Consider the following 17,254-nt stretch of genomic DNA (forward strand, 5'->3'; position numbering starts at 1 on the left):
ATCACAGAATTGTGAAGTTGGAAGGGACCTTGAGGATCATTGGGTCCAACCCCGCGCAAGGCAGGATTCGGCCAAAAGATCAGCCACTTCCGACTCCTCCTCTCAATATTGTCACCCAAGCAGTAAGAATCGTGCCATGCAGAACTGGCGCCAGTGCTTTTCCTCTTTCCATTCCTCCTCCCTCCCAGTACCTTTTTCCTTTAGTGATGTGTCTTCTTTTTTTAGAAAGAGAGCACCAGCTTTCCTGCTGATATTTGCAAGCTTGCCTATGAGGCTTTTTCGACCTGAAAAATGCTTCTAAGCTGAGAAATGAGCATCACCAAGCCCTGAGGTTTGGTGGAAGGTGAGGAGGCAGCGAGGGGGTGGGGAAGGCCTCTGCAGCAAATTTCTGGCAGGCTTGTAGAGCAAGACTACGAAGGCCGATGCTAAGCAGGCAAAATGAGGTCAGAAGGTGGGGGGTAGAGAAGAGATTTACTGCCTGGCCCAGGATCAGCAGCGGAAGCCAAGAGGAGTCGGAGCCAAGATCTTGAAAGGGCTTGGATTTGCCAGCTGCACCAGGGCCTCGCGGGTGGGGGATTCCTCACCAGGGGAGGCCCTGGTCTTACAACAAACCTTTGGGGGGGGTGGCCAGGTTGCACTGGAGGGGGACAGACAGACTGCTCTGGCTTTGCCTCCCACCTGGCCCTCCCTCTGGACACCCCCTCCCCCGCTTTGGTTGCTGCCCACCTTGGTGTGACTGCTGGCAAACACCACCCCCAGCCCAGCCCCTCGGTTTCCCCATGAGAACAGGCAGTGCCAGATTTCGGGCAGTGCAGGCAGTTCCCCCCCACGGGGTGAGGAGCTGAGGGGAGGCCAAACCAAGACGCTCCATGATTGAGAAGGTCCATTTGGTGAGCCTGCCGTGGGCTGGCTGGGCAAAGAGGAGTGTGGGAGGCACTGGGAGGGGAACCCCCCAAAAGGAGGAAGGCTCAGAGCCTGGGGAATGGAGGTGGGGCACCAAGGAGAGGTCAGAGGGAGGAGAATGGGAGGAGGGGTTGGATCCTGAAGGGGCAACAGGGTTTCATGAGCAGGAGGAGTCTGTGACAGGGAGCAGTTCAGACTCCCGGCTGAAGCAGAGGAGGGGAGTCAAGAATCAGGGAGTCTCCCTCTCTGACTGCAACAAGCTCTCTCCAAGAACACGCAGAATAACACGGAAGGCAAAACAGAGGCCAGAGGTGCGCAGGCACAGCTTGAGACTGCTTGGGAAACATCTGGGAGAGGAGGAGCCTTAAGGTGCAAGGCAGCGACTTGCTAAGTTGTACGCCATTTCCTTGAATAAAGAGTTAACTTCACCGTGAGTGGAGATGACTGGTGTGTGTGTGTTATTGGGTTGTTGTTTTTATTTTGATTATATATTTTGTGGTTTTCTATTTTTATTTTGTTCTGTGAACCACCCTGAGACCTCTGGGTATAGGACGGTATATATATTCTAATAATAATAATAATAATAATAATAATAATAATAATAATAATAATAATAATTTATTTCCTTTATTGGTGACCTGTGTCTGATAATTTTGGCCTCGCTCAGGGAGCCATACAGTGGTACCTCGGGTTACAAATACTTCGGGTTACAGACTCCGCTAACCCAGAAGTAGCACCTTAGGTTAAGAAATTTACCTCAGGATGAGAACAGAAATCGCGCAGTGGTAGCAGGAGGCCCCATTAGCTAAAGTGGTACCTCAGGTTAAGAACAGTTTCAGGTTAAGAATGGACCTCCGGAATGAATTAAGTTTGTAACCAGAGGTACCACTGTATGACTGAATATTACTGCAGTCCCTTCACTGCCTATGATTCTTAGTCCTCCCTCGCAGGGTTGCTGTGAGGATAAATGGGGAGGAAGAGCCAAGCCAGCCGCCTTGAAGAAAAATGTTGGTGGGAAATGCCATAAATAAGCAAACAAGGTAATAAACAAGGCCTCCAGTGGCCGGTGGTTTGATGGGTAGCAGTTGCCACTTCCTTTCCAAGAAAGGCAGAGCAGTGGCACCTCGATCGTTTGCCCACCGCGAAGTCAGTCCTTGAAAAGCGTTTGCTGCTGCAATCTCTTTGTTGCAAGGGGTGTGCGCGTTTCTTTTCTTCTTCTGGTTGTGGCTGGCGCACCCCGACAGCGGAAGGGGAAGAGTTGAAAGAGGCGTGGATGGAGTGGAGTTGCTACCTTGGGAACGGTGTCCATGGCAACTGAATCAGGGAACCCCTCCAAGAACCTCAGCTGATGGAGAACGAGAGCGAGAACGAACACGTGAGCAGCAGCTGAGGCACAAAGGCACAGCCTGGATTTAAGGAAAGGGATATTGTGGTCAGAGCACCTGCTTCACACCCAGAAGGTCCCGGGTTCAAGCCTCCAGGCTGTCTTAGGAGACCACAGTGGGTGCCGCCAGGGTTGAAGTCAAACGGCTGCAGCACCCAAGTGACCTCTCTGGGGTACAAGCCTGGGCTGTGTGTCACGGCCTCATTGAGGGTGTCCAAAGAAGAGCAAGACATTTGGAACCCGCTTGGCTGCAGGAGGCGTGCAAGGCAGCTTCCAGCCACCTTAGGAACTCTGGATTTGTGGAGCGTTTGCTTCTGAGTCTTTTCTTCTCCCAGAGATATCCTGCAAGGCAGCAGAGCTTCAAAATCACCTTAAATTTCAAGAAAGGGCCGTGGCTCAGTGCTTTGCAAGGAGGCCCAGGTTCAGTTCTCAATGGTGTATCCAGGTCAGGCTGTGAGACCGTGTCTGAAAGAAACCCTGGAAAGCTGGAGCCAGTATTGAGGAAGATAAGACACGTGGTCTGATTAGACAGAAGGAAGTTTCCTGTATCTCAAAATCTGCAGTGTTCAGGAATAACTGGAGGCAGTTATTCTGGCCTGGGTGGTGTTGGTGTTTCAACTCCCCTAGGAATAGTAAAAAAATTCATATGCCCCCCTCTCTTCAAACTTGAGTGCGATATGCAGGGAGCTTAAAGTTTTTTCAAAACCCACAATCAAACAGCATGATGCACTAAGAGCCGTCAAGTCAGATCGGAGATGCTGGAATCCCCACTAGTCTTTGCGCCTCTGCTCTCTTCTTGAATAGCTGAGGGGAGGTTTGGGAGTGGAACAAGGGGGGGGGCTCTCTGCTTCAAAAAAAGCAACACCTTGAAAGGTAGCGGCAGGTGATAAGGAAGATGAAGGCTGCTTGCCAAGACCTGTTTCTTTAATCTCTGCCAAGGCAGAAGCGCGATGTGAGATCAGAGGGGTGTTTTGGCAGATGAGGAGCAGCTGACGGCAAGACCAGAAGAGCAAAATCCCTCTGCTGATCTGCCTGCTTCTTCAGCAAATGGGGTCCCCCCCTCCTTGTCAGTGCTGCGCAGCTACTCTGGAGGGGCTGGGAGTAGGTGGGCCAGTCTGCTAGGCGAGGGTGTGGCTGAGGGAGACACAGAGCATCCCCATCTGAAAAGTTCAGAACTGTGCTCAATACTAAAGCTGCTGCGTGCAAAAAGACGCTCAGGGAGAGACCACAGGTCCTTTGGAGGGGAAGGAAATTCTTGTCCTCTGTCAGAGTTAAGGAAAAGCAAGAGTCTGCAGTAAAAAACATGGTCTGCAGTAGGGCTGGACAATATCCGGTTTTCAACATCGAAATATACTAAATACACTGGCTAAACATTGCAATATACTGATATACCACAATGTCTGAAATAGGGATGGTTTTCCCCACATTGTGATTTTTGCATAGTGCACACGCACACATGAAGATCCACAATATATTGCCAGGTCATAAACTATGAAACTGGTATCATAACATGGACTTCAAACCGGTTTTGGGTGATATATCGCTGTATCGCCCAGCCCTACTCTGCAGTTTGAAGCAAGAAGGCAGACTCTGCATGATTTAGGATGGTGTTCCTCCTCATGCAAGACAGCCATATTATTATTAGTAGTAGTACCCCCCCCACCCATCTGACTGAGTTTCTCCAGCCACTCTGAGTGGCTTCCAACATATATAAAGACACAATTAAACACCAAGCATAAAAAAATTTCCCTATACAGGGCTGCCTTCAGATGTTTTCTGAAACTCATATAATTCTTTATCTCCTTGACACCTGGTGGGAGTGTGTTCCACAGGGACCACCACCAGGAAGGCCCTCTGCCTGGTTCCCTGCAACCTCACATCTTGCAGTGAGGGAGCCACCAGAAGACCCTCACAGCCGGATCTCTGTGCCTTCCTCCATCTGGCATCCTTTGGGTGTTGCTTGACTACAACTCCCGTCAGCTCCAGTGCCCAACGATCGTGTACGGCCACCTGGAGGATGGAGAAAGGTGCCTTCAGGAACTCCCTGGAATTCATCTTCCCCTGCCCCCTTCCGACTTTCGAGACAGGGCTGCAGTGCGGGCATGAGGGCTAGGAGCTTGGCTCTTTGCTTTGTTGTTGTGAACACCAAACTATCCAAGGCCAAATCATAGTTCTAAAAAGTCACTTTTATTAAATGATCTGCATGTCTGCCCCCCCACTGGGCTCCCCCTCCCCGATTAAAACTGAAGGCATGTTTCAACTGTACCCTGATTTCCTTCAGCCTTTCCCTTCATGGAAAGAAATACGTGTAAGACAAAGAACTACCTGCTCACTACCCAAAAAAGAGCACAGACTCATGCAGAGAGGGACTTTGGGTAGGTTGGACTCGCCAGAATTTGTATTTATTGACAGAGTGTTTGGGGGTTACTGGTCTTGGTTGTTGGGGTTAGAGAGCAGCCTTTCCAACCTGCCACCCTCCAGCCCCGCAGGGCAAAGACTCTGCAGCAGGAGGACAGTCGTTATCTCACAAATTTTCATTTTGGCCTGTCTCTTCTGTTCCCGACTTTTTCGTCATGGGACGAGAACCCTGAGAATGTGCCGCGAGTTTGCAATTGAACACACTGGTGGCAGGTTTCAGCTTCTCTTCATGAAGATCTTAACAACCCAACTCCCAAGTGGAGGTGCAGCCACCCCAAATGAGATCTAGACAAAAATGCTGATATTTCCTCCTCCCCGTGGCTTATAATTTATAGGAGGCACCCTGTTTTCCCACCAGCTGGATTTCTGGGGCTGAGAGACCTCCCATCGCTGCAGTCCTCAGGATCCAAACCACAAAGGACCCAGGAAAAGCTGGGTGGTGCAACTGTTTTCGGAATCTGTCAGCAGAGCGTGGGTACAAGAAGAGAGCAGACAATGAAGGTGGTCTTGTAACGAAGGAATTCGTTTGAAGGTGATCCTGTAATGAAGGGACCAGTTTGAAAACAGACTATCTTGAGGGGTCAAAAGCAACTGGGACAAAAGTCCCAGCTGTGTGGAACGAGAGATACTCCTGTACAGGCAAGAGAGTAACCACGGTAAACTGATGAAGATAAGGTGCCCAGTTCCGTATTCAGATTTCCTGGGAAACTGGATTCCCGGCGATCTCCCAGGGTGAGAGAGAGGGATACTCCCAGGTGAGAGTTGGGAAGACTCACCTTTCTCTGTATGGGATAAAAGTTAAGATACAGCAGCGAGAGAGGGCTTTGTAGTTTCCTATATCCTTTCTTTTCTTCTAATTTCTCTCTTGTTATTAGACCTTGTAGATTAGTCCGTTCTTTTTATGGAAAATTTCAATAAAACTGGATTCCCAGAATCCTCCTGTCCTGTCCGCAGTCCCCCCACCTTCTGCCCCAAGAAATAACTTTTGATGGAGCCCGTCTTGGCTCTGGGGTGCCCTTCTCAGCCTGGGGCCAGCCCTGGTGGGCAAAGAGGTGGGACCGCGCCACTTCTTCCCCACACCAGACGGAAGGCACAAGAACCCCGGGTGGTGAGGGGTCAGGGAGAGGCAGCCTCACTTCTCTGCCACCGGCTGCTTCCGTTGTTGCTGCTGCCGCTGCCGCTTCTTCCGTAGCTTCCGATGGAGGACAACCTGCTTCTTGTCTTCCAGGACCTGCTGGACTCTGCTCCGAAACTCGACATTCTTCTTCCTGATCTTTGCCAGCTCAGCCTTTCGCTGTGCCTCCAGGTCTGGGTCCTGGTGAGCGAGGAGGAGAGAAGGCAAGGAGACTGAGAAGCAGACCCTCTTGGCCAGAGGGGCGCAGAGCACCCTGACTTTACCAGTCTCCCACTGCCCACAGGCTTTCTTTTGACACCTGACCAGGGCTCTTCTGGCTGGGCACCTGCTGGAGGCCGCGCTGGGCCTGCCGCTTACTGAGGGAGGGGGGCACGGAGCAGGGTTTGCTCAAGGACTAAGGCAGGGGTCGGGGGCCGGTGACTCCAGCACCGATCGCGCAGTGGGCCGGAGGGTGGGGGAGCGTATGCCCATACGCGTGCGCACACGCTATTTTTGGCACGCTTCTGGGTCGGAGCACGAGAAATAGCTTGTGCGCATGTGCATGGGCCTCCTCCGACCCGGATGTGCACTGGAAATAATGCTTGTGCATGCGCACGAGCTATTTCTGGTGCTCTTCTGACCTGGAAGTGGGCAGCCGCGAAGCGCAGTGCCAGTAAGAGTGGGCGGTGGCAGTGGGCATCACTGCGAGCTGGATAAACGAGTACCTTGGGCCTTATCCAGCCCGCGGACCTTAGTTTGGGAACCCTGGACTAGGGGGTGGGTGATGTCAGCTTTTCAACATTGCGATGCATCACCAGCCAAACACTGCGATCTGGTGATACATTGCGATGTTGAAATCTGGCCGAGCCAAGGCTGCTTGCTGCTGCTGCGAGCAGGGAGTGGAGAAGCGGGGGCAGGGGGTGGGGGCTGTGAACTGTGCTGCCAAGAGACCCTTTGTGCCTTGAAGGGAGATGTAACTAGTTGCTGCAGATGTGGCGCTCTTAAAGATCACCTAAGGCAAACAGATGTGGCGAGAGGGGGAATTGCTGCAGAGGAGGGAGGGACACACACAGGGCCATCCCCTCCCCTGAAATGATTGTACCTTTCCTTCTAGGATCATCTGCTTCCGTTTGTTTATTTCCTTCTTCTCATCAAAATCGGTCGCCTCCAATCTCTAGGAAGAAAAGAAACATAAAGGTTGTTTGAAAGCAGTGCTTCCCAGAGCAGGCAGTACTGTCGGGGGGGGGGGGGAGGAGAGGGATTACCTACTGAGGGGCTGGTGCTGTAAAGGACTACTGGGATTTGAAAAGCTGATATCGCTGGAGCAAGTGATTCCATCAGTTTTGCTGAATTAATTAAGCTAAAAAGGTTTTAATCAGATTTTGAACAAACATGAAATTAATTGCGAGTGTTTTGAATTTCATTGTGTTGTTATCTTGCTTAGTGGGTCATGCAAACCGCTATTCTGAATCATGCTTTTTTAAAGGGCAGGGGACGAGTTCATGGAACCACTGTTTTCAAAGCATGTATGTATTTCAAAGCATGTATGCTTCCGTTTTGCTTTACCTGGGGAGGCAGGGAAATGGGAGGAGGCTAAAACACTGATCTTGGAGTGGGGAGATCTGAGTTCAAATCTGTGCTTCCCCGCAAAGTTCACTGGTATTCCCAGACTGCAGATCTACAACCCGGCCCACCCCAAAGCCATCACTCACAATCTCACATTCCCGTCGCACAACGTTCACTTGGGTCAGGATGTTCAGTACGCTGTGTTCCTCCACGGAGAACTCCTGAAGCTTCATCTCTGCAAGGCAGAAAGGCATGGGGGTGTTCCTAAAGGATCTACACTGGTTCCCAGCACATTTCTGAGCCCTATTCAAAGTGCTGGTGCTGACCTTTAAAGCCCTAAACGGCCCCATATACCTGAAGAAGTGTCTCCATTCCCCCCCTTCAGCCAGCCAGGGTCCAGCTCCCAGGGCCTTCTGGCAGTTCCCTCCCTGCAAGAAGTGAGGTTACAGGGAACCAGGCAGAGGGCCTTCTCAGTGGTGGCACCCGCCCTGTGGAATGCCCTCCCTTCAGATGTCAAGGTGATAAGGAACTATCTGACGTTTAGAAAAGCCCTGTTCAGGGAAGTTTTTAATGTCTGATGTTATATTATGTTTTTATATGTGTTCAAATCCACCCAGAGTGGCTGGGGCAACCCAGCCAGATGGGTGCGGTATAAATAATAAAATTATTATTTTTAGGTGAGTGCCAATGGAGGCGCCAATGGGGCCCCCACCTCTGCTCACAGAGCGCTTCCAGAACTGAGCTGGTGGCGCAAGGGGGATGAAGCTCTGGAGTGCTCTGATGGCGTTTCCTGCTTGGCAGGGGGTTGGACTCGATGGCCCTTGTGGTCTTTTCCAACTCTATGATTCTATGATTCTATGAAGCTGCATCTTGGGCAAGGATTTGAGACATTTCTTAGCACCTCCATCGAACCTCCTCAGCCTTTTTGGGCTTTCTATCTGTGGCTGCTGTTACTGGCCGGTTTTATTGTTACTGAACACGTATATGTTGCTTAAGGTCAGAGCAGGTTTCTAAGGAGCTTACAAGTTTAAAACACAAATGAAGTACAGTGGTACCTCGGTTTATGAACATAATCCGTTCTGGAAGTCCGTCCTTAAACCGAAACCATTCTTAAACCAAGGCGCGCTTTCCCTAATGAGGCCTCCCACCGCTGGTGCCCTTCCACTGTTTGGATTCCCTTCTTAGACCGAGGCAAAGTTCACAAACCAGGACACCACTTCTGGTCTTGCAAATCGTTCCTAAAAAGGACTGTTCTTAAACCGAAGTACCACTGTACATGCGAACAGAGGGTCAGCGGTGGCAACCAGGAACGGTGTGAAGAACCGGGTGAGAGGAAGCAACTGCAAAACGAGTGGTCTGCCAGTGGGAAGGGAGGCTGATAAATGTCAGCAAAGCTGACTAGGGCTTGACTGCAGCCTTCCCCAATACGGTGCCCTGTGGACTTTTCGGATTACGACTCTGTGCTGGGTGGGTGCTGATGGGAGCTGTTCCCGCCTGGAGGGCGGAAGGTTGGAGGGAGGTTGTGCTGCCACGTCAAACCCCTTCCCAGCCATTTGCATCGCCCTCTTTCCCAGGTGGCCGGAGGAGCCGCCAAACCGGTAACTTGGCATTTCCTGTGCGATGGGCTGTTGCTCCCAAGCTCTCTTTCTCAACTCACTGATCTGCTCCTCGATGGCGTGGACCAGGTGGATGTCATACTGCGTCACCAGCGTGATGGCGATGCCGTTTCGGCCTGGGGAAGGATGGAGAGAAGAAGGGAGTTCATGCACACAGGACAATTCTCCTCCCCACCAGGGACCCCCAATGCAAAAGAAAGTGCCGCATGTTCCATCCATGCGGGAGCCAGTTCCTACTCTGATCATGGTGGCTAATCAGCAGGTTGTAGCAGCCATCCTTACCTGCCCGGGCAGTTCGGCCTACCCGGTGGATGTAGATTTTGGGGAGCCCCGGCGTGTTGTGGTTGATGACCACTTGGACTGTGGGGATGTCAAGGCCCCTGAAGTGAGAGAGACGAAGAAGAGAGGGGCAGGGTTAGAAGTCGGGAAGAACCGTCCACCCAGCACTGTCCCCACCAAAAATTAAAAAGGGGAAATACAGTGGTGCCCCGCAAGACGAATGCCTCGCAAGACGGAAAACTCGCTAGACGAAAGAGTTTTCCGTTTTGGAGGTGCTTCGCAAAACGAATTTCCTATGGGCTTGCTTCTCAAGACGACAATGCCTTGTGAGTTCCTGCGGGTTTTTTTCCCTTCCTCCCCCCTTTTCTAAGCCGCTAAGCCGCTTATCAGCTGATCCGATCAGCTGATCCGATCAGCAGATAAGCTGCTAAAAGCCGCTAAAAGCTGCTAATAGCGCTAATCTGTCAATGGGCTTGCTTTGCAAGACGAAAAAACCGCTAGACAAAGAGAATCACAGAACGGATTCTTTTCGTCTTGCGAGGCACCACTGTATATACATTTAAAATCACCAGAGGATAACAAACTCAGGTGTTCCCAAGAAGGTACTTTTAATCTTTCTTTGTATGTGACAACAGCAGCAAAAATAATCTATGCACAAAGGTGGAAAGACCAAGAAATACCAACCAAAGAAGATTGTCAAAATAAATTGATAAAATATGTGGAGTTGGAGAGAATGACAACAAAAATTAGGGATCAGGAGGAATCATTGTTAAGGGAGGAGTGGAACCCTTTGCAGAGTATTTGAAGAAGAGTATTTGAAGAAGTTAAGCAGTCAGATAAACCTACAAGTAGGACTTGAGCTGCAAGTAGCAGCGAAAAATAATTAGGATATTAAATACAGATGGAAGCGGGTGGTTAAGAATGATAGGCAGTACCCACCTGGCGGCCACATCTGTAGCGATGAGAATCTTAAAGACGCTGGATTTGAACTTGGCCAGGGCTGCAAAGCGCTGCTTCTGTTAGAAAGAGTGGAGAGAGAGAAGGGGGAAAGGCAGTCAGAGCAGGGAAATGTAGGAAGTGGCGGGGCTAAGTGTCCAGGTGGATGGGGAGGCAGAGACCCCTGCCTGTTGGCGGACCCTTTTTAAACTGGAGGTGCCAGGGGTGAAGCCTGCAGGCTACGTAGGTGCCCTCCCCACTAAGGTATGGTCCACCCACTGGGGGAAGCAGAGGAAGGAAGAACTAACCCCAGCAAGAACTCCCTCTGTGGGTGTGTGGGGGCTCCTGGTGAAACAAAGAGGGACCACGGATTCTCTCACACCAAAGAATCCACACAGCAACTGCGTCTTGCTTTAAGAAACATCAGCATGTGGCTCCGCTTGCCCCCCTCCCTCCCCCCGTGTGTTAGTGCAAGGCCTCTGCCAGCCTCCGGCTCACCTGCTTCATCATGGAGTGCAGAGCCACCGAAGGGAAGTTGAACCTCCTGAGCATCATATTCAGGATTTGGCAGTTCCTGCAAGAACAAGAGATCTACGTCCTTCCTCTGGCCTGCCCCGGCCCCTGCTCTCTGGAGGGGAAGAGGGTCAGCCTTGGCGCTTCAGGGGAACTCTTGGAAACCCTCTGCCACATCCAGGGGGCCAAGGGTGTTCCGTTATGGTTGTTGCTTCCGTTCTCTGTGGCCACAAATTACTATTGCAGGACCGAGGTCAGTGTTTTCCAAACTTGGGTCTCCAGCTGTTTTTGGACTACAACACCCATCATCTCTAGCTAGCTGTACTTTACCTGGCAGGGCTGTTCAGAGGACTGACAAATATCACCCTGACTTGCCTAGAGGGGAATGCAATATATTGGAAAGAGCCAGTAAGGTTTCTGTCTTACTCTGTCTTACCCTTTTTCTCTCCTGCCCAAGCATATTCTTGCGTCTGCAAAGCTGTTTCTCTTCTACAGGTCAAAAGCTTCCACAAGCCAGCTGGCAGGGAAGAGTGCTTCTGAGCACAAGCAAACTGCCCTTCGGCCACCTCAAAGGCATCCTCCTGCAAGGGGAACATCCAAAGAGGCCCAAGGAGGTCCTCCATCTAGGGGTCAACCAGAAGCCCCTAAGGGAAGCCCACTAGAAGGGCACAAGGGCCCTCTCCTGCTCTTCCCCAGAAATGGGAATTCAAAGACAGAACTCCATGGGGTTCTAGACAGCTACCATAAAAGCCCTGAGGGCATAAGAATTTCCCTACCATCTAGTCCAGCATCCTGTCCTCACTGTGGTCAGCCACCTGCCCCAAGCAGGAAGCCCACAAGCAAGATCAGAGCAAAGCAGCTCTCTCTGCTTGTGATTCCTCAGCAACTGGTGTTACCCAGAGGTGTTTATTCCCTCCAGACAGGGGAGGGTAGAGCGCTGCCATCATAGCTAGGAGGCAATGACAGCCTCAGTTAATCCTCCGGGGACAGGAGTGAGGAGTCTGGGCTGAACCTGGCACCTGCCGCTCCCTGGAGCAGAAGTTCAGGATTGCCTCCAAGCCAGCTGTGAGCCTGGGGAACTCTCCCCTCTTGGGAATTGAGAACGGAAGGTGAGCTTTTGAGCCAGCAGGGAAGAGTGGCAGAGAAACAGAGGGAGGCCAACCCCAGACTCACTTGCACGTGTTGGTGAAGATGATGATGGACCAGTCTTCATGCTCATCCTGGAATGTCTGGACCAGGTGGACCAGGTAGGCGTCCTTCACCTTCTCAGGCACCAGCAGGTAACGTTGGTCCAGCTGCTCCACTGTCCGGACTCTGGGAGGATGGGGAAGAGGAGGCCCAGTTAGGGGTGACGGAGAGTTTAAGAACTTCCTTGCACCAGACCTGGCTCTGTGCCTCCCCAGCACAAGGCTGTCTCTTAGTGGCCCCGAGTCTCCAGTAGTGGTTTTCCGGACTCTCCAAAAGGAGGGGACTAAACATGGGACCTCCCAGCATACAAAGTGTGAGATACAGTCTCTTCCCCTCCATTTGCAACAGGGCAAGAAGATGGCAGGTTGGGACTGAGACCGGCTACATGAGGGTTGTTGCGAGGCCTCCGAATCATCATCATCATCCATATAATAAAACAATATATAACAACAATGACGCCAATGACAATATAATGCATGTTTAGGACATTTGGCTGCCTCTCATCTATCCATTCAGGTATCTCTTAAGCCAGGGTTTCCCAAACTTGGGTCTCCAGTTGTTTTGGGACTACAGTTCCCATCACCCCTGACCCCTGGTCCTGCTGGCTAGGGATGATGGGAGTTGTAGTCCAAGAACAGCTGGAGGGCCAAGTTTGGGGAACCTTGATGTACACTGTCTACCACTCAGAGCCTGGCGGTCAAACTCACTCGGATTTGGATTCCCAGAAGAAGGGCTTGTTCATGGCAATCTGCTTGAGCTCGTTCAGGGTGTCGGTCAGAGTGGCACTGAAGAGCATCGTCTGCCTGCTGGCTGGGACTGCGGCCAAGATGACTTCCAGGTCTTTGGTGAAGTCGGTGCAGCCCTGCTCCAGCAGCCGGTCAGCTTCATCCAGGACCTGAGCCAAAATGGAGGGGGCAGGGACAGGTGTGTCACCAGTGAACTGCCAGAGACGGAAGGGGACGGAGCAGAAAGGGAAATCCTCCCAGGGAAAGACAGGGATTGGGGGAATTTTAAGTTGCTGCAAGGTTTTTGGCATTTGCTTTTGACAGAAAGGATGAACATTACTAAAGAAAATATTGTTTGTTTTCCAAAATAAACGCCACTGAATGCTTTTGATTATACCAATGTGTTGTTAAAAGAATTGGTGTTATGTATGATATTGACAGCCTGAATAGTAATCGCAATTCAGTGAAAAACAACCCCAAATCTGACACTGGGTGGTTGACACCCCTTGCACTGCCCCTTAGCCATAATGGAGAAAATGTCGCCTAATGTGAGATCTGGACACGGGCAAGAAGCACCAGGCACTTTCTTTATGATCTGGCAGTCTTTTACGACATACACAGCAGAACCATTTTTTTCAAGACAACCTGGACAAGACAAACCTGGAACGACCCTTGATAATCGGGTAAGGCTGATATTCTTTACTTGGACCTCGCTATTCTAACCCATGTGCAACTGTACATGCCTGTTCTATAGTTTTCCACCTTTAAATTTTCCTCTTTGTTCTAACCGCTGTCTCTGCTTTACATACAGCATAAAACCACATGGGAATGTCAGACCTCCAGGAAGGCCATTCTACTCCTTCCCAGGGCAAGGGACTCCAAGCAGCCCCAGCCAACGTTCATGGCTGATGGAAGGCGGAGGGGGAGATACTACTACTACTACTACTACTACTACTACTACTACTACTACTATTTATTTATACCCCACTCATCTGGCTGGGTTTCCCCAGCCACTCTTCCAGCACATACATAGACAACATCAAACATTAAAAACTTCCCAATACGGGGCTACCTTCAGCTGTCTTCTAAAAGTCTGATAATTGTTTATTTCTTTGACATCTGATGGGAGGGGATTCCACAGGGCAGGCGCTACTACTGAGAATGCTCTCTGCCTGGTTTCCTGTGACTTCACTTCTTGCAGTGAGGGAACAGCCAGAAGGCCCTCAGAGCTGGACCTCAGTGTCTGGGCTGAATGATGGGGGTGGAGACGCTCCTTCAGGTATACTGGGTCAAGGCCGTATATTGAATGAAGCGTTCAGACCAGCAGAGAAAGGGGAGTTGCATGCAGATTGTGTAAGTTAGATCTCAGCGTCCCCTTTACAATTAACGGTTCGTTTAACTAATTTATTTGCCCTAATCTTCCCGGCTGTCAGAGCATAGAGAGCAACGTTGTAAGTTGTAAAGTCACCCTCTCCGCCATGGTTAAGCTCCTTTCCTGCAGAAAGGTTTTATAAATCGATTCCTTGGTTCTGCATAAAGTGGACATTTGACATGGGCGCCTGCAAAACCATCAGTATATGTGAATGTCTGGCTCGCTTAAGACTCTATAGAACTGTTATTCACAATAATAATGGAACTTGGGAGGCAGATAATACTTTTATTTTTATGAATCTTTATTATTTGCAAAGGGAATCTTTGCTAATAGTTGCCTATCCCTTTGGAGCTGTGCTGCGTTTTTGTCCTTTTGCCCTTCCAGGCTGTCAAGGCTTACGGTTCATATTTTTTATTCACATAATCATAGAATTGCAGCGTTGGAAGGGACCCTGAGGGCCAGCTCGTCCCACCCCCAGCAATGCAGGAATCGCAACTAAATTATACATGACATGTCCTTTGTTTCTTTTCTTTGCTGCATTTGCACTTTTTCTTGCTGAGAAACAGAAATGCAAAAAGCCAAAAGCTTTCTGAGCCGCTGTGGGGAGAGAGGCATCGCACAGCCCTGCGGAGGCTCGAAAGTGGCCGGATGCAGGCCTGGCTGCCGAACTAGGGGCCTCCTTGGAAATTAGGGTGAACTCTCTGGGACTTACCAAGAACTTGATCTTTTGAAGGCTGAAGGTGTTGGAACTTCGCAGGTGGTCGGCCAGCCGGCCTGGGGTGGCGATGACGACGTGGGGCTTGCGGGACAGCTCTAGGGCTTGAGCCACCATATCTGCAAAGTGGGGAAAGAAGGGGATACCTTAGCCCTCTCAAAGGGCGCAGAGTGACACCCCCCCACCCTGCTGTGTGAATGAATGAATGAATTTATTAATACGGTCACAGACCAGCGTCAACACACACAATATCACAGATCATAAAAATATCAGAAATACAAAGAACAATATGAGCATAACAAGGATTTAAATATAAAAATTAAAATTAATTATTAGCGTGCTTCCTGTAGTTAACATTTGGGGGTTTGGTCATTATGGGATACCACCTGCTTCCTGCGATTGATTGCAGACACACAGAATTTGGCTACATTTAATGTAGTCTTGGGATTCTTATCCTCTAGCAGTAGTTTTAAACTAGAAACCCTGCTGTGTGCAGATTTGCCAATATATTATCTTCAGCTGCTTGGTGGCCCTTCAAGATGCCTTAATTTTGTTTGGGAGAAGGGCGGAGGAAGATCCCCTCTGTTTTCTGAACAGGACTTACGTACCCATCCCACCAACGATGATGCAGTCCTTTAGGCCCAGTGGCTTCCCCAAGACCCGGAACTGCTCGGCGATCTGGTGGGCCAGTTCCCTGCCGGAGAAGGAATGACAGGAGATTAAAAAAAAAACAAACACGCCACTCCTTGGGCAGAAAGAATGGGGTACGATGATGATGATAATGATGTATTTCTTGTTTTTTATATTGTCGTGAACTGCTCTGAGACAAAAAAGCGCTATCTGAACTTAAAGATAAAGGTAAAGGACCCCTGACAGTTAAGTCCAGTCGTGAACGACTCTGGTGTTGTGGCGCTCATCTTGCTTTACTGGCCAAGGGAGCCGACATTTGTCCGCAGAGTTTTTCCAGGTCATGTGGTCAGCATGACTAAGCCGCTTCTGGCGAAACCAGAGCAGCGCATGGAAATACCGTTCACCTTCCTGCCAGAGTGGTACCTATTTTTCTACTTGCACTTTGAGGTGCTTTCGAACTGCTAGGTGGGCAGGAGCAGGGACCGAGCAACGGGAGCTCAACCCGTCGTGGGGATTCGAACCGCCGGCCTTCTGATCGGCAAGCCCAAGAGGCTCAGTGGTTTAGACCACAGCGCCCCCGCGTCCCTATATGAACTTAATAAATAATAATTATAGTAATTTGATTAACAATAATGATATCTGAGCGTTGGTTCAACGCAGGGCCGCCCTCGATGAGGACCAAGGACTTTTCTCCAGCAAGAAAAAGCAGCAGGCTGGCTCTTACCTCGTGGGCGTCAGCACCAGGCAGAAGATGCCATACGGATCTTCGGAGAGCTTCTGCAGGATGGGCAGCACAAAGGCGGCCGTTTTGCCGCTGCCAGTCTGGGCACACCCCATGCAGTCACGGCCTGCGGGAGGAAAGCAGAGGGGAAGGGCAGCAAGCAGGGAGGCGCTCTGCACGTGCTCAGAGGCACTCTTTCCCCAGCCAGGGCAACCGTTCCTAGGAAAGGCTGAGGCAGCTGCTTTGGAGCAATGGGGAGAGGGGGGGCTCAACAGGCCTTGCCGTCAATGGGCGTGGCCTGTGTGAAGGGGCGGGGTGTCTGCGGAGGGGCGGGGCCAGAAGAACAGGAGGGTGGGCCTCATGGAAGAGGCGTGGCTTCCAGAAGGGGGGGCAGAGTGGGAGGGGCTTAAACAGCAATAGGGTGGGCAGGGCCTAGCTCGCTGAGGCAGGGGTGGGCGGGACCTGCGTGAAGGGGCGGGGTGTCTGCGGAGGGGCGGGGCCAGAAGAACAGGAGGGTGGGCCTCATGGAAGAGGCGTGGCTTCCAGAAGGGGGGCAGAGTGGGAGGGGCTTAAACAGCAATAGGGTGGGCAGGGCCTAGCTCGCTGAGGCAGGGGTGGGCGGGACCTGCGTGAAGGGGCGGGGTGTCTGCGGAGGGGCGGGGCCAGAAGAACAGGAGGGTGGGCTCATGGAAGAGGCGTGGCTTCCAGAACTGCGGGCACAGTGGGCGTGGCTTAAATAGCCATGGGTGACCGAGGCGTGGGCGGGGCCTAGCTCACACGACAGGGGGCGGGGCCTGCGTGTCCGTTTCCTGAGGCGCGAGGGAGCCGGGCTTACCTTGGAGGGCGGGCGGGATGCAGGCCTCCTGCACCGGCGCGGGCCTCGACAGGCCCAGCTGCTCTGCCTGCGACACCAGCCAGGGCGACAGGCCCAGCGCGCGGAAGCCGGACATGGCCGGAGCCTCTCGCCGCTCAGGAGGAAGGGAAGCAATCCCACAAGGCACCGCGACAGGCGCCGGCGCATCTGCTGCGCGTCACGCCTCGCTCCCCTCCCAGGGCCCGCCCTTTGGACTACGACGCCCAGCATGCATTGCGCCCAATGAACCAAGCCCTAGTCCCAGCACATACAACTCCCAGGCGGGGCTCAGGGGTTTCAATGGCTCTGACAGGAAGAGGG

At 51.5% G+C, this 17,254-nt stretch overlaps 1 protein-coding gene across 3 annotated transcripts; it reads right to left on the minus strand.

Annotated features, from left to right (window-relative positions):
* Positions 1-4,657: 4,657 nt before the first annotated feature.
* Positions 4,658-17,113, minus strand: DDX49 (DEAD-box helicase 49). Of its 3 annotated transcripts, none has more exons than XR_014521012.1 (13): positions 16,916-17,082; positions 16,084-16,207; positions 15,338-15,423; positions 14,727-14,848; positions 12,625-12,812; positions 11,903-12,043; positions 10,715-10,790; positions 10,220-10,296; positions 9,284-9,381; positions 8,250-9,117; positions 7,532-8,152; positions 6,922-6,993; positions 4,658-6,020 (listed from the first exon to the last, which is right to left on the minus strand). XR_014521012.1 is itself a non-coding variant. In XM_083483955.1 (13 exons), the coding sequence occupies exons 1-13, from the start codon at positions 17,028-17,030 to the stop codon at positions 5,838-5,840; spliced, it is 1,446 nt and encodes a 481-aa protein (XP_083340081.1). In that variant the 5' UTR covers positions 17,031-17,113; the 3' UTR covers positions 4,658-5,837. The 3 variants fall into 3 exon arrangements, 2 of the variants coding, with proteins under 2 accessions (XP_083340081.1, XP_083340082.1); XM_083483955.1 differs by having other exon boundaries at positions 7,532-7,620; positions 9,043-9,117; positions 16,916-17,113; XM_083483956.1 differs by having other exon boundaries at positions 7,532-7,620; positions 9,043-9,117; positions 16,084-16,512; positions 16,706-17,047.
* Positions 17,114-17,254: the final 141 nt, after the last annotated feature.

Source organism: Podarcis liolepis, assembly GCF_965112155.1.
Source record: "Podarcis liolepis genome assembly, chromosome: 18".
Lineage (NCBI taxonomy): Eukaryota > Metazoa > Chordata > Lepidosauria > Squamata > Lacertidae > Podarcis > Podarcis liolepis.

Excerpts from the sequence above, each read along its gene's own strand:
- DDX49 (XM_083483955.1), bottom strand. The coding sequence starts at position 17,030 with ATGTCCGGCTTCCGCGCGCTGGGCCTGTCGCCCTGGCTGGTGTCGCAG. Across the intron at positions 16,208-16,915 it reads CATCCCGCCCGCCCTCCAAG|GCCGTGACTGCATGGGGTGT; the intron begins GTAAGCCCGGCT and ends TTCCTCCCGCAG. Across the intron at positions 12,044-12,624 it reads TTCTGGGAATCCAAATCCGA|AGTCCGGACAGTGGAGCAGC; the intron begins GTGAGTTTGACC and ends CCATCCTCCCAG.